Source organism: Tursiops truncatus, chromosome 5 (genome assembly GCF_011762595.2).
Source record: "Tursiops truncatus isolate mTurTru1 chromosome 5, mTurTru1.mat.Y, whole genome shotgun sequence".
Lineage (NCBI taxonomy): Eukaryota > Metazoa > Chordata > Mammalia > Artiodactyla > Delphinidae > Tursiops > Tursiops truncatus.
In genome coordinates, this window is record NC_047038.1 from 36367573 (window position 1) to 36384941 (window position 17369).

Below are 17369 nucleotides of genomic sequence, written 5' to 3' on the forward strand. Positions count from 1 at the left end.
AAGTCCAAGGTCGGTTTCACCGGGCTGAAGTCAAGGTGTTGAAGGCTTGCATTCCCTGCAGATATTCCTGGGGAGAGTCATTCCTGCCTCTTCCAGCATCAGGGGGCAGCCAGCAGTCCTTCACTTGTGGCCGTATCACTCCAATCTCTCCCCCACGTGGCCTCCTCCTCTTCTGTATGTATCCAATCCCTCTGCTTCTTCCTAGGAAGACACTCGTGATTGGATTGAGGGCTCACCAGATAATCCAGGATGGTCTCCCCAGTCGTGATTATTCACTTACATCTGCAAAGTTCCTTTTTTCAAATAAGGCCACATTTACAGATTCCAGGGATTAGGACCTGATATCTTTGGGTGGCCATTATTCCAGCAAATGATCAGGAAATCTCAAAAGAATGAGGAAGGGAGTGGAGACTTGAGGGGTCTCATGAAGAAGTGAGAGGAGGGGGTCTGTGGGTTGGGGGGTTTCAAAGAGGTGGGTTATAGCATTGTTTCTGGAATGTTCCTGAGGGTTCTCTTCAGACAAGCGCTGTTGGAAACGGTCTTCTCTCTATTAAGAAGTAGTTGGTCCAGGGCTCAAATGTGAGTCTCCGGACACCAAGGCTGGGTACCCTCTAGCGCTTCCTCATTGTCTACAAAGCATTTGATGGAGAGTCTTCTCAAAATAAGCAAAAGGAGACTTCCCAGGAGGGAAAAGCGTCCTGATCCAGGTGGGGGCAGCCTTCCCCCTCATGGTACAGCTTCCCCACTTCCCTCAGTGGGATTGGGATAGAAGTGGCAGCTTGCAGGTGGCAGGGGTTCAGAAAATACTTATGGCCTTGAAGAATCGCACCTCGTCGCCTGGGGCTGGATGTCCCACTGGAGACTAGTAGGGTCGTGGTGGGTTTTAGGAGGCCAGTAAATAACTCCCTCCTCTTTTCTTCCCAAATTCTAAATGACTTTGAAGATACCTCTTTCCCTTCCCTCTCCTCCCCTCCCCCCTCCCTTCCTTCTTTCCTTTTTCTTCCTTCATTTTTTTTTTTCTTCGTGTATTGATTAAGCATCTAGTATGTGTCAGATACCGTGCCATATGGTGGGACACAAACAAGAGTCACCCGTGCTCCCACCCCTGGGCCCCCGTCAGGCCCTTACCACATGGTTTTGTGATGCCCAGATTGTGTGTCTGTTTCCACATTAGACCCTGAGCCCTCGGAGGGAACCAGTCTGGTGGTACTAGGTAAGCATCAGCCATCGTCTTGTGAATGAATGAGTGGGTGAAATTTGCACTGGATGTTGAAGGGTCATTGAGACATTGTCAGGAAGTGAATGGGCTCTTAAGAAAATAACCCAAGCCTGGGCCGTTCCTGGCTTTCTGGAAGGAGCAAGTTCACCTAGAGCATCAAATGGCCAAGCATCTTGCTACACAGGCCGACCGAGGCAGAAAATAGCCCTGTCCTCACACCTGTGCCTTGCCCCGGGTCCCACCAGTGCCCGACCAGCCAGAGGGGGATTTTCATGGGGACATAATGAGACCGCTGCTGAGCAGAGCAGCAGCAGTGCCACTCTGGTTTCCATGGTGACCCTCACTCGTCTTTGCAGCCAGGTGTTTGTCGGAGAAGTTCTGTGTCCCACAGACACCTTCTTTCGGCAAGTGTTTACCGAGCTCCCGCTGAGTGCTTGGCGCAGAGCTGGGTGAGGTGCTGGAGAGGAAGCCAGACCAAGTGAGGACCCAACATGCAGCCGTCTACGGGGAGAATCAACCCAGACGACTAAATGCAGTGCAGGGAGACGCGGTGCAGGCTGGGATGATCGTCGACTAGCACCCTCACCCCCACTGCAGCCCCTCGCCTGTGTGCCAAGGAGTTACAAATGGTCCATTTAACAACTGCAGGCTGTGATGGGTGTGCTCTCTGACTCAGCATCTCCCCTTCCTCACAACACCCCTTCCAAATCACAAGGTTCGTGCATCCTCTTAGGAGTTTCTTAGACATAACAGGAATCATCTCAACAGTTGGGCGTGTCTGAGGGGTCAGTAAACAGCTCCCATCTCCCACCGCCTTGAGTTCTGAGCCAATTGGGAGATAAGACATACATCAGGCATGTTGTCCAGTCCAGCCAGAAAAATCACCCATCACTTTTATTGCTTAGAAGAGCTAGGCTGGAGGATGCGGCTTTTATCTGGAAGCATAGCCAGCCCCACTGCAGGCCTCTCCCTAAAACTGACTGCAGGGGATTCCTGCTTCGGTCCTCCGTCACTTCCGCTCCCAGATCTTCTCCACGTGGAAGGGCCGTAAGCAGGGGGAAAAGGCACATGGCTCCTCCCCAGCACAGGCCATCAGTCAGCTGCAGTGATGGACACTAGTTCATGGAAGTTTGTGTGTGCTGGCAGGTAGGGCTGGGTGCTCTGGGTGTGGTGGTGCTTCTAGCCGACTTCTGAGGCCCTGGCCTGGGCCACCATCTTGACATCACTACCCACATTGGTCTGGCATCAGCCACAGAGAGCGGCCAGAAGAGAGGTTGTCAGAAGCGACCCAGAAATTCATTCTGTCCTGCAGGGACACTTAGTCCCTGACTCTGGTAACACCCATGTTTGCTTTTTTTCTGTTTCTGTACTCAGTTTTTTGAATAGTAACTAATGAACATGGCCAAGAACTAGAATGACAGAAGAGGCCATACTGTAAAAACCAAATTGTCTTCTCATCACCTGCACTCTGGTTGTCATCCCCAGAGGCAAAGGCAGTCTATTACCCATGTCATGTACCCTTTGGAGATCATTGATGACTATATGTATATTTACACGTATACTCCTTTATTAAAATGCAAAATAATCACATACTTTACCCACTGTTTTGCTCCCTTTTCTCCCACTTTGCAGCAGTCTTGGAGATCTATACACAGCGACCTTGCTCTTTTAAGTGGCTGCATAATATTCCAATAACAATAATCATAACTGAATTTTTGGAGAATTTAATACGAATGAGACACTGATCTGGTTTTTTTATTGACATTGACACTAACATATTTACCCTTCAGAGCAGCCTCTGAGCTAAGTACTGTTTACAGATGAGGAAACTAAAGCCCAGAGAGTTTAAGTCACTTTCCAGAGGTCACAAGGCAAGTAGGAGGTGTGGTCAGGACATGCGTCCGGTACGCGGGCCTATCACTGCTGTGGCCTCTCCCGTTGCGGAGCACAGGCTCCGGACGCGCAGGCTCAGCGGCCATGGCTCACGGGCCCAGCCGCTCCGCGGCATGTGGGATCCTCCCGGACCAGGGCACGAACCCGTGTCCCCTGCATCGGCAGGCGGACTCTCAACCACTGTGCCACCAGGGAAGCCCCCAGAGCCTACCATCTTAACCACACCCTCCCACAGTGCTGCGGTGCCTGTCCGGCACAGACGTCTTGATGCACGTGTGCAAGGTCATCTGTAGCATGAATTCTTCAAAGTCAAGTTGCTGCATTAGTGTGTATTTTTAAAAATAGGTATTGCCCACCATAGAGGCCAGACCAGTTTGCCACCCCCAGTGTTTGGGATCTCTCTTTCCCACACCCTAGTCATAGGGGCAGCTGATCTTTCTACCTGTGTCGGTCTGATAGGAAACCATTGCACCTCCCTGGAGCTCTAATTTTTCACTTTTCTTATAATGTGTGAGGTTGGACAGCTTTTCATACGTTGAAGGTGTAGTTGTGTTTTCTTGTCTGGTTAGCAGAGGAGGTCGCCTGGGCTTAGCGCAGGGCTGCTTGAGTTGCAAGGTTCTTCCCCACTCCTGGCTCCGCCATTTAATCATTTAATGACCTTGACCACAACCCATAACCTTCCTGTGTGTCAGTGTCCTCATCTGAACACGGGGATGGTGAAGGTTTAATGAGCTCCCACACACCCAGACCTGAGCGTGGCGATGCCTGGCTCACAGTAAGTGATTCACCTGTTTCCAGTCATTTTAGCTCTTGGCTCTATTCTGCCCACTGAACCCCATGGTTTCTTTCTATGGCTCAGTTTCATGGATTTTGCAAAAATGGCCAGCATTTCCTCGGTGACTCCTGACTCCTTATTCCACTGCCCACGCATGAGTCATTCAGTCTACAGTAGGTGGCAAGGGGCTGGAAATGCAAGGGTGAGCTCAACAGGCAGGGTCCTGGCCCTCGGGGCTTATAGTCTACTGAGGGAGACAGACAATCAGCAGAGGACCACATGGAAAAATACATGATTCCACACCGTGCTGGGCACCGTGAAGCTTTATCTCCTTGCCCTTAGCACGTGTCCGCCCTGTAATCAGCACCAGTCCCGAGAAGTGGACAAGTCACCCCGAGTGCTCAGTAAATGTTGGTGAACGAGTGAACAAGAATAGGATTAATGCTGTGATTGTGTCCAGTGCACGTAAAGTGAAAAATCGTAAACTGTGCAAGTGCGACAATAAAAAGCCCAGAAATTCGTTCACCTCCTGAAACAGTGGTGGCTGAGCTCGTGAGGGGCTGCCAGGATGGCACACCTTGGAGGTGGTTGTCATGATATGTTGGGATGTGGTGAAGGTTAAATGAGCAACAAAGGGCACATTTTATATGTATGATCAATGAGTGGGAAAATAAGCTTTTCTTGGTTATGTAAGAGTACACCCTTATAAACTAGTGAAAGGATAGATGTGGGATGAAAACCATTTTCACAAATTGCTGATCATCTGTTAGCTAACATCAAGTATAAAGTGATTTCTACTTTCCTGGGAGGATAGAGTCTTAGAGTTTTGATGCTGCAAAGGATCTTAGAGGTCATCTGGTCTAAATTCTTGGCCAGGGAAAAAGTATTCTGTTACCAAAAGTTAGGTCGGCTGCTCGCTGCTTGAAAGCCAATACTCGAGAGTCAAGGTTGGTGGAAAGGAAAGTTTCGTTTATTTTGGAGGCCAGCAACCGGGGGAGAAGGCAGACTCGTGTCCAAAGGCCAACTCTCCCCTGATAATCAGTGGACAAGAGCTTTTGAAGGGAATTTTCAGGGGTGTGTAGGTGGAGGGAGGGGGCTACGTGCAGAAGCAGCACAGTCAGCTCTGACAGTCATCTGGAAATTGGTCATGCAGTGGTCTGATCAGCGTCATCTTGATTGTTTTAAGTACAGTTAATCTTCAGTTTCTGGGTCAGTTTGTTCCTATTTCTTTGAGGCTAGTTCTCAGAATTGTGGCAGCTTATGTCATGGCTACAGTCTGATTATCATGTAGTTAACTTCTTCCACCTGGCGGGGGTTTCAGTATCTACAGAACAGCTCAGAGGATATGGCCATGGCTCAGAATATTATCTATAGCCCTTGAAGAAGAACTAAAAGTCCTTGACTTTGCTTAATGACTGAACTATTGTTATTTGGTCGTGTTTGACTGTTTTCCTTTGCTTCTGCATTTTCTCACCCTCTGATTAATTTTTGTTTGTTTATTTGTTTGTTTTTGCGGTACGCGGGCCACTCACTGTTGTGGCCTCTCCCGTTGTGGAGCACAGCCTCCGGACGCGCAGGCTCAGCGGCCATGACTCACAGGCCCAGCCGCTCCGCAGCACGTGGGATCTTCCCGTACTGGGGCACGAACCCGTGTCCCCTGCATCGGCAGGTGGACTCTCAATCACTGTGCCACCAGGGAAGCCCTCTCTGATTAATTTTATTCTTTGGCTAAAGTTTTTCTATAGACAAGAGGCAGGTGGAGGGCAAGGACCATGGGGTCCTTCTCCATTCCATTGTCTCTAGTACACCCAACAGATGGTCAACCCATTTCTACTTGGATATCTCATTGACAGTGAGGGGCTTCCATTCTTGGGAGGCTGCTGTTAGAGCTTGAATTGTGTCCTTGCAGAAAGATATATTGAAGTCCTAAACCCCAGCACCAGTGAATATGACTTTATTTGGAAGTAGAATCTTTACAGATACAATTAAGATGCCAGTATGACTGGTGTCCTTATAAGAGGGAAATTTGGACACAGAAACAGAAAGGAGGAACATCATGTGAAGACAGAGGTAAAGACTAGTGATGTCTCTACAAGCCAAGGAATGCCAAAGATTGCTGGCAACACCAGAAACTGGGAGAGAGGTATGGGACAGATTCTCCTTCATGGTCCTCAGAAGGAACCAACCCCGTGGACACCTTGCCTTTAGACTCTGGCCTCCAGAAGTGGGAGAGAATACATTTCTGTTCTTTGAAGCCACCTGGTTGGTGGTACTTTGTTAATGAGGCAGTCCTAGGAAACCAATACAGCACCTTAATCCATTTGTTCGGAATCAGAATCTGAGAGTAGTGCTGGGAATCTGCATCTTAACATGACTTGAAGTCATTCTGGTCCTTCTGATGCCTAATAGTTCGAGAGCCTCTGCTGGAGACCCGTGTGCCCAAACCGTGCATCCTCTAGTTGGTTCTAGAGTCCCAAGCTTCCCCGTGTAAAACTGCAAACCCTCCAGCCCTCTGTCTCTCTTACCCTGGACCATTCATCTGCAACTCCGAGCCCTCACTGCCTGAAGGATGCTCCTGAGGGTCTTAACCCCCCTGCATAGCTTCCCACCTCTTGATCCAGACTTCTTCTGTGACACAAGGCATTTCTGTTGTCCTGAGCCACCTGGTTTGTGAGACTCTGTTACAGCAGCTCCAGGAAACCAATAAGTCGTCCATCTCAGTGTAGGCAGCTTGTAGTCCTTGAAAGGCCCTCCTCATCTTTAACCAGGAGTCCCCATTCAAGGTTCCACGTGAGCAAGCAAACAGCCTGGTGAACTGTGGGCGTCATCCCGACACGGCCTCTCCTTGGGGCCCCTCACCTCTCTCTCCCAGACCTCTCCCCTCTTTCCATCTCACCTTTACCACCCGATTCCTGGTCATTGCCATGGCTTCACCGGCCACCTGCACTCACCTCACGTCCATCCCGGACCCTCAATCCATTCTTTTCACTGACCCCGGCTTTGCCAGCCTCCTGTTGCTCTTGGTAAACCAGTGTCGTCTGCCCCAACTGGAAATAGTGTACACATGGTCACCATTGCCAGATACCTCTGAAATCATCAAGAAGATGGTGGAACCTGGAACAACAATAGACATTTTAGGGAGGTGGCTTCTAGTGGATTACAAAGAAGACCATTCTGACTGTCTGAGCTCTCCCACGATGGAAAGCCCGCCCAGAGAGGCAGTTAGCACCCCTCACCATGCGTGTGCAGAGTGGTGGCTGGGGGACTTCTGCAGGAAAGATAATGAGGACACCTGGGCGTTGGTTGGAAAGATGACTTAGCTGATGTCCAAGGTTGATCTCATTTCTAAAGCCGTCTTTAAATGTTCCACCTTATATTTTCTTTCCCATCACTGTCATCTAATCTCCAGGTAGAGCAAGATCCAGCTATACAAATAAGAATTTCAAATGTAATCTATTTATGTAACATTCATCTCTCCACTTCTCCATCCATCTATCCATCTGTTTATGTTCCCTTCAAATTTTCTTTTCTTTGCCATAAAGAATGACACCAAGGAAGACTCTGATGGCCATAACCACAGCAACAACAGTGTGAAGTAACATTTTCCAGCATCTGTTTTGTGCCGGGCACCAGCTAAGTGCTTTGTGTGTGTCAGTGTGAGGCAGTGGGGCAGAGTATAGTGCCAGGACTCTGGAGACATGTCATGCCTTCAAATCCCAGTTCTGCCACCTAATAGCATTGTGACTTTCAACAAGGTAATTTTTCTGTGTCTCAGTTTCTTCACCTACCTTATAAGATCATCATGGGGATTAAATGGCTTGATATCCATCAAGCTATTAAAACAAAGCCTGTGCATAAAAGGCACTATTAACCCTCTCAATGACCTTCATTTTAAAAAAAATGTATTTTATTGAAGTATAGTTGATTTACAATGTTAATTTCTGCTGTACAGCAAAGTGATTCAGTTATACATAAATATCTTCTTTTTCATATTCTTTTCCATTATGATTTATTACAGGATATCGACTATAGTTCCCGTGGCTATACAGTAGGACCTTGTTGTTTATCTATCCTATATATAATAATTTGCATCTGCTAATCCCAAACTCCCAATCCTCCCCTCCCCCAACCCCCTTGCCCTTGGCAACCGCAGGTCTTGTCTCTACATCTGTGAGTCTGTTTCTGTTTTGTAGATAAGTTCATGTGCATCTCAGTGGCCTTCATTTGACATGGGTGATAATATTCTTACTAACCAACTAGGGATCTAGGATCAGAGACATCAAATAACTCACCTGAGTCACCCGGCGCCTAAGAGGGGGAGCTGAGATTGGAAGCTAAGTTGGCGTGACTCCCGAGCTCATGATGTTTTCAGACGTAGTGAAACACCATCTCTTGAGAAACGGCCAAGTGGAGAGAGGAACTCTCCCTTACATTTTTCGCCTGTTCCAGAGCTGTCCCGTCAGGTCTGGCCACCGAGGGGTTGGGGAGTGAGCAGTGATGTGGAAACGCCAGGATGGAAGGAGTTAACGAGCCTCTGCTTCAAGCTTGGAGAGGGAGGGCCCAAGCTGACTTCTAAACCAAGAGATCTTTAAGAGGAAAAAGTCAAAGACAAGGATGCTGACCCTGGATCTGACAATCTATTTGAGTTTATACCAAACTAAAAAATTTAGGGTTTATCATAACTTCAACCAGTGTTTCACTCACACACAGTAGTTAGTCTTACTCTGATTTAACCTGCCATTACAGTTTTGACAGTGAGGATACCCAGGAGGTATTTTCCCCTGAATTCTTATTGTCCAGGCCCTCAAATCGATTGGATATAAATATGATTTATGGTCTCTACATGGAATCTTGCTGCAGTAAGATGCCAGGGAAATTGGCTCCTATGAGGAAAATTTTGTTTTCACTAATACTCAGTTGGTTTTTGTGGGTCTGTTATGCTTACATCAGCCAACATGGAGACTTGTATTATAAAAAATGGCATGGCCATTTCATTTTCACTCTGAATGAGTTACCCTCCACGTTAATGAGTCCTCTTTCTCATTCAGGAGAACACCTACCGCCTTCTGTAGCAAATCCTACTGTAGTTTCTTTCTGACACCTTGCTTGCCATTTGGTGAGAACTTGATTCATTTTTATACAAAATAAATAAGGAAAAAGACACCTATGTCTTTGTTTCTTTTGTATCGTCCGTAGCTACGCAAAGTATTAATCAGTTCTGGGATAAGTTAAGCTGTACCATTTCTTTTGCAAAGATGTTGTCATGGGAAAAAGCCACTAATACATCTTAACGGCTTATATTTATGAAGCGCTCCCTCGGTGCTGGTCATTGTTCTAACTCCCATGGGAAATCACTCATTTATAAGAGGGCTGTTGCTTGTACAGGATGTATAAGCAGCAAAACTGGCCAGAGTAAGTACATTCCTCTCTAAAGTACAGTGACAAAAGCTGACACTTCTGTGACCTGAAAAAATTAAATGTTCTCTAGGAAAGAAGCGTTTGAATCTTGCTAACTTTGCCAACTTGTTGAAGTAGTAAAGAAGGTGAAGAATCCCAGTCCAGCCTGTGCAACTCAAAATGTCTTTGTTTCATGGAGGCATTAGGGACTTTTGGAGGGGGCGGGGAGTGGGAAAATATGTGTATTTCATTGTTGTCTAAATAATTAAAAGTACCATAGGGGGTGATGAGAATTTTACCAGTGGATCCAATCCTGTATGTAAACTATGCATTCTTAATATGCATTTAGTTCTTCTGTGGCTGGTTGGGAAATTAACAGATGACACCTTCATTAATTGCATGCTATTTTAATTGGTTTAAAGGGACATTTTTCTTTCTTTTGTGGCTTTGGAACACCCTGACAGTTTTATTGTTACTTCTGAGAGTTTATCCATGGTGATTAACATTAATACCATTAAAACAGAAAGTGTCTGTGAGCTTGTGTTCCCAGGGGATCGGGAAGGGTGAGCTGTGAGGACCGACTCTCTTCTGCCACCAATTTCCTGGGAGAGAGAATAGAAAAGAATAAGGAAACTACTGTATTTAGAAACAACAAAATGCCGGACTCCGCACCATGTATTTTCTATATCTTATCTCTTTTAGCCCTGAACAACTACCTATGAGGATGGTCCCCATTGTGCGGTGGGGAAGCCGAGTCCTTTACCCAGCTCGCTTAAGCTAGGAAGCGATTTAACAGCAGAGAACTTATGGAAATGTCCTCCTGTTCATTTCAATCCCCATGTACCTGGCAAAGCACTTGCAGTTTACCCAATAGGCAGCCACCCATTTTCTAATACAAGTTAATAAATGAATGAATGAATGGATGATGGATGGAGTGAGTCAGATAAGGTGTATGAGTTTCATATGCAGCTGTAACAAGTGACCACAAACTTGGTGGCTTAAAAGAACACGAATGTATTATCTTACAGTTCTGGACATCGAAGTCCAACACGGGCCTCGCTAGGAAAACTCAAGATGTCAACTGTAGGGGAGAATCCATTTCGTTGCCTTATCCATCCTCCTGAAGCTGCCTACATTCCTAGGCTCGTGACCCCTTCCTCCATCTTCAAAGCTGATGATTCCATCACTCCTACCCCCCTACCCCCGCTTCCTTCATCGAATCTCCCTCTGATTCCCATTCCTCTTCTACCTCCCTCTTCCACTTTTAAAGACCTTGTTATCAATCTCTGATTAGCAGCCTTAGTTCCATCTGCAACCTTATTTCTCCTTTACCATGTCACCTAACAGATTCACAGCCTCTGGGGATTAGGACGTGAACATCTTTGCCGGGGGCATTATTTTGTCTACCACAAAAAGCTTCATTAAAGGTGTGAAATCTATTTTGTCTGTCTCAGTAGAGAAGTAATTCTTTTCTGAGACTGTGGAACATGGTTTGTTTGGTTCCTTGGATATTTAACCATGCACACACCACCTGGAAGCATCTCTTTGCTTTTTCCTTGCTTTGTAACCTGCAAACACTCTCCGCACATGCCATGTTCAGTAAGTACCCGTTGAGGAAATGAAAGAATGAAATGAACGAACTGTTGTTTAAAACTATATTAATTTGGTCTAAAGGACACGGGAGACATTTTGATCTAAGATGGTAAAATTTGAGCATTAAAAAGAATAATGGCTGTAGTCGATTGAAACCCACCAAATATATACAATTTCATAGTGATTCTATGCAGAGGCATGGGGTCTTCCTAGATTCAGCTCAACATTTGCACTCTTCAGACTCCCATAGGCCACACTTGACCCCTTCTATGTAACTCGAGGGCATGTGGGTGCCCTTGCCTCAGGTCACACTGCAACCTATAGCTGTCCAGGAGGTATTTTCTCCCCAAGTCACACAGCTCTAGTGCAAGGAGGTTCAGTCTACATCAGGCAGCTATGGGAGCCTTCCTGGCTTAAACGCTTCATACCCCAGAGTTGCCAGCATCTTTTGTAATAACTCGCGGGCATGGGTTCCAGCATTTCCACAAGGGACATGCCCAGGTCCAAGAATGACCTCACTCGGGAAAGTTCAAAGCACAGTGTCTGCTTCCCTGTTAGGGATTTATGGTTCATTTACAGGTCCTCCCATCCAGATGTAATTTACCAATCAGGTTTCATTTTTTATGACATTTGATGTTCTTGTCCTTCTGAGGTTTTCAGGTAAAAGCCAAAGCTCAGATTCTCAGGAAGTTGGAAAAAGTTTTATTAACCTTTTGCTCTCATACCTAAACAAGCAAATAAACCAACTAACAAACAGACCCCAACTCATTTGTCACCATGGGAGGTTGCGATGACACCAGCTCTTTAACTAGCAAAGAATCAAACATCTATCATAATTATAAGCTTTATGTCAGAGTAACTGCATTATTGAGGAGAGAAAGTTCTTTGTGAAGAATTCCAGCTTAAAAAAATACAGAAGAAATGATAGAATTAGAAAGTGTGATTTTTCAACCCCTGATGATATCATGGATCTAGGTAACAATTACAATGTATACTAAAACCATTAGGTGAAAGGTAGATAGGGAATTTCATAATATAGGGATCATGCTGGAACCACTTGAACTTGTGATCCATCTTAGTATTTACCCATTGTATGATCCTACAGGAAGCACACGGTACTACTTATGGTACATTTTAAAAAAACAAATTTAATCTGACTCTAATCAAGACCTTAGATCTAACTAGTAGTTTGTGGAAATACAAGGGATAGAGGAACAATGACACCCTTTGGAAGCAATCAGCCAAGTCCAGAATGTGGGACGTTCTGCAGGATGAACGACCAGGTTTCCCCAGCAAATCATGGAAGGGAAAATGGAAGGGCAGAGGGCTTCTCTGGTGGCGCAGCGGTTGAGAGTCCGCCTGCCGATGCAGGGGACACGGCTTCGTGCCCCGGTCCGGGAAGATCCCACATGCCGCGGAGCAGCTGGGCCCGTGAGCCATGGCCGCTGAGCCTGCGCGTCCGGAGCCTGTGCTCCGCAACGGGAGAGGCCACAACAGTGAGAGGCCCGCGTACCGCAAAAAAAAAAAAAAAAGGAAGGGCAGAATGATATAGAATAAAGTGGACTTAGTCAACATTGTGGGATTTTGTTTGGTTCTTGAATTAAACTTTCAACTGTAAAAATTATTTTGGGACACTTGAGGTAGTTTGAATAATGACTGATATTAATTATTGGAATTATTGTTTAACACTTTAAATATGATACGGTTAAATGGTATTGAATATGATAATGACATCAAGGTTAGGCAAAACTGATATACATAAACACATATATACACATATATAGACATACATATGCACGTGTGTGTGTATATATGTATATATGTATATATATATATATATATATATACAGTTGACAGTTAACGATGCATACTGAGGAAATTAAAGGTAAAATGAAAAATCTGGGGTTTGCTTTAAAATGCTAAGCAAACTTTTTTTTTTTTTTGCGGTACACGGACCTCTCACTGTTGTGGCCTCTCCCGTTGCGGAGCACAGGCTCCGGACGCGCAGGCTCAGCGGCCATGGCTCACGGGCCCAGCCGCTCCGCGGCATGTGGGATCTTCCCGGACCGGGGCGCGAAACCGTGTCCCCTGTATCGGCAGGAGGACTCTCAACCACTGCGCCACCAGGGAAGCCCAGCTAAGCAAACTTTGAAGGGAGTAACTAAAACAAGATTGGCAAATATTGACAGTTTTCCAAGTTGAGTAATGATTACATTGGGAGTCTGATTATTCTACCTACTTTAAGTGCCTGAAAATTTCCATAATAAAGTTTTCTTTTTTTTTCTTTTCATAAGTTTTAAAATTTTTATTTATTTTATTTATTTATTTTTGGCTGCATTGGGTCTTTGTTGCTGTGCATGGGCTTTCTCTAGTTGTGGTGAGCAGGGGCTACTCTTTGTTGCAGTGCGCGGGCTTCTCATTGCAGTGGCTTCTCTTGTTGCAGAGCATGGGCTCTAGGTGCACGGGCTTCAGTGGTTGTGGCACACGGGCTCAGTAGTTGTGGCTCGCGTGCTCTAGAGTGCAGGCTAAGTAGTTGTGGCCTATGGGCTTAGTTGCTCCGCGGCATGTGGGATCTTCCTGGACCAGGGCTTGAACACATGTCCCCTGCATTGGCAGGCGGATTCTTAACCACTGTGCCACCAGGGAAGCCCCATAATAAGGTTTTCTTAAAACCCTTATATTTTTACAGTCAGATGCCATTTTCTCCTATCAAATTATTAAATATATTTAAACATTTTACAGGGAGGGGTGAAATAAGGATCCTACTGCATTGCTGGGGAACTTCTGGAAAGCAGTTTGGCAGGATGCCCTAAGAGGCTTAAAATATTGCTAGCATTTGACCCAGTGATTCCCTTTGTAGAAATCGTACTGAAAAATTCATTGTGAATATCAAAAACTCTTTACAAAGATGTTCACTTCAGTTTATCTTAGACTTTGAATTTTGCAAGTAACCCAAATGTGCACCACTAGAAGAATGGTTAATTGAATCATGGTACACCACATCATGAAGTATTTTGCAACCATCATAAAGGAAACTTTTACAGTGTTTAAATACAACTGGAAGATGCCTGTTACAACATTAATTGAAAACAGGACAAAACTATACTTGCATCTATGTAAACAATATACATCCACGGGGAAAATATGTGTAGACAAAAAAAAAAAACTGGAAGCAAATACAACAAATACCTCCATTGGTTCTGACTGGGTGATAGACCTACTGTGAATGAAGTCTTTTTCTGTGTTTATTTTCCAGATTTTTCTATCATAGACATAGTTTTGTCCTGTGCATCTTGTAATAGTTTTATAAAGGTATAACCAACAAACCATAAAATTCACCCACATTAAGAGTACAGTCTGATATATATGTGTAACTATATATAGCTGTACAACCACCATTACAACATTACAATCAAGTTTTAGAACCTGTGACTCTGTGAAGTATCTCACAAATATTTCTTGAGTAGACTTCATTTTTAGAGCAGTTTTAGATTTACAGAACAATTGAGAAGATAGTACAGAGAGTTCCTACATACCCTGTACATAGTTTCCCCTGTTATTAAAATCTTCTATTACTGTGGTACATTTGTTAAAATTAATGACCCAATACTGATACGTTTTTATTAACTAAAGTCCATACTCATTCAGATTTCCCTAGTTTTTACTTAATGTCCTTTTTCTGTTCCAGGATTCAATCCAGGGTATTACATTACATTTACTTGACATATCTATAAATTAATTTTTAATTGGAAAAAAGTAAAATGAACCTAATTTTTCAAATCCTCCAAATATTTAACCATTTTTCTCCTGGTCTTCTTGTTTTTGTTGACTTGTTGCTTGTTGACAAAGACCATGTCTTATATTAATTATATTCCTTGTAGTTTCCAACATGGTACCCTGCAAATTTACTAAATAATATTCTGCTAATTTAGTCACTGTCCTTCAATAACTGGATGGAGCAGAAGAGAGGGAGAAAAGGAAGAGAAGGAAGGAAAAGGAAAAAAGAAAGACCTTACTTTACAAATAAGTTGAAACCTCAGAGCTCTGAGGGACCTTTGGTTTCTGCTGTGATTTTATGTAATGGAATTCTCTTGACCTTTGTGTTTCCCAGGCTGGAAATTGCAACCCTGAATCGGGCAGACTCAGATCTGGAAGCTTGTCGAACCCAAATCAGCAAAGATATCATTGCTCTTCTACTGAAAAATCTGACCAGCAGTGGCCATCTCTCCCCTCAGGTAGAGAGGAGGATGGGTGCTGTTTTCAAAAAGCAGTTTCTGTTGCTGGAGAAAGAAATTCAAGACGAGTATGATCGGAAGATGGTGGCCTTGACAGCTGAGTGTGACCTAGAAACAAAAAAGAAGACAGAAAGCCAGTACCAGAGGGAGATGGCAGCAATGGAGGAAGCAGAAGAGATGCTGAAACGTGTTAGTGAGAGGGTAAGGCAACTTTGAAAGGAAGGCTTTCCTTTGCCTCCCTCCTTCATCATTTATCCGTCCATCCATACATACATACATCTACCTGCCCATTCATCCATCCACCCACCCATCCATCCATTCTCCCCACCTACCACCCTTCCATCTATCTGTCCATGTACTCATCCATCCATCCATTTATTCACTCACCACCCATCCATGCATCCATTCATCCAAACTCCAACCCATCCATCCATCCGCCTACCACCCTTCTATCCACCTGCCCATCTACACTTCCATCCATCCATCCAGAATTCATTTAGAAAGCATTTACTGATCACTACTGTCTAGGCAGTGAAGGTACAGAGAGCACTGAGACATGGTTCTTGCATTTGAGAAGCTCACAGTCTAATGAAGGATTCTCGCATATAACACATGTGAATTCATTCAGCCATGTTGTAATAGAGGTACGTTCACAGTGCTGTGGGGTGTCATGGGACAGGTAGAATGGCTTCATTCACAGAAAAGCATGTCCACAAGAGCACAGCTCAGGGGGGTTGTGATGTCAGTGCACACGTGTGTCCGTCTGGACTGCACCACACTAAGTTCTCTCCAGCACGGGCTCTGGCGTCAGACAAACCTGGACTCATATTCTAGTACACTCCAGCTCAGCTCCAGAAGGCCTTAACTAGCCTCTGTAAGTCTGTGAGTCAAGGCCGAGGGCGCCCCCCTCTCAGAGCAGCTGGAAGAAGTAATGCAGGAAAGGAGCCCCGGTGTGGGCTGCAGTAGGCTCTCGTGCACAGTGCCCAGTTCTGGGATCTCTGACCTCTCGGCCTTCCCAGGGCTGGTCTCTGTTGATCGGAGATCAGCTCTCATTTTCCTAAGAGAGTGTCAGTTTCCGTCTTGAAAGGAATCACGCCAGAGTTTTTTCCCGGGCGCACCAAATCCAGTCTGATTTCTACCTTCCTCCATGGAAGAGATGGCTGGTTCCCTCTGGTGACTTGAGCCCACATAACCTGTTCTGAAAATTTATCAACCTAGGGAGGTCTAACATCTTAGGAACGAGCTTCTGAACTCCTAACCTCCCTTCTGCAGACTGGCAGCCGTGCACAGAAATCCTCTGGGAGAGAGTAGAGAGCTCTCAGGGTGACAGCGCCTGGCTCTCAGATGGTCGGTCACCTGTGGTCAGACTACGGGCTGGGCACTTAAGCAGAGAGGTGCGATTCACGCTGTCTCACCCCCAGCCACTCCCCTGCAGCTGGGATCCCCTCGCCTCAACACACATCTCATTTTAGGGTGTGGCTTATTTTCTGTTTGGCTCCTGTATGGATTTCCTGTAGCTGCTGTAACAAATGACCACAGACTTAAAACAACAGAAATCTGTGGCTTAAAACAACAGAAATTTATTCTCTCACAGTTCTGGAGGCCAGAAGTCCAAAATCAAGGTGTCAGCCAGGCATGGCCCTTCTGAAATCTCTTGGGGAGAATCCTTCCTTGCCTCTGCCAGCTTCTGGTGGCTCCAAGCATTCCTTAGCTTGTGGCTGCATCCCTCCAATCTTTTTTTTTTTTTTCGGTACGCGGGCTTCTCACTGTTGTGGCCTCTCCCGTTGCGGAGCACAGGCTCCGGACGCGCAGGCTCAGCGGCCATGGCTCACGGGCCCAGCCGCTCCGCGGCATGTGGGATCTTCCCGGACCGGGGCACGAACCCGCGTCCCCTGCATCAGCAGGCGGACTCTCAACCACTGCGCCACCAGGGAAGCCCCATCCCTCCAATCTTGACCTTGGTCTTCACATGGCCCCATGACCCTGTCACCTCCACTTTTGCCTCTTTTAAGGACACTCATCTTTTGATTTAGGACCTAGCTAAATGACCCTGTATTATTATCTGCAAAGACCCTTATTCCGAATAAGGTCATGTTCATAGGTTCTGGGATTACGATGTGGATGTATCTTTTTGGAGAGGGGGCAACGTTCAGCCCACCACTGTTCCCCTGGCTGACCGTGCTCTCTGACCTCCATCCATGATTGCACAGGTCAGCACTGTGTTTCCTTGAGTCCAGCACTTTAAAAGAATGTGTTA

At 45.7% G+C, this 17369-nt stretch overlaps 1 protein-coding gene across 10 annotated transcripts in view; it reads left to right on the forward strand.

Moving 5' to 3' along the window:
• The window catches only part of EVC2 (EvC ciliary complex subunit 2), a 140957-nt gene that overhangs the window by 58767 nt on the left and 64821 nt on the right, over positions 1 to 17369 (forward strand). For all 10 annotated transcript variants that reach the window (XR_012331931.1, XR_012331932.1, XM_073805036.1 and 7 more), the window contains one exon: positions 14989 to 15313. Coding sequence is in view for 8 of the 10 variants with exons in the window: in XM_073805036.1 (XP_073661137.1) it covers positions 14989 to 15313 (325 nt within the window). In the remaining 2 variants the exon portion in view is untranslated. The remainder of the gene's footprint in view (positions 1 to 14988; positions 15314 to 17369) is intronic.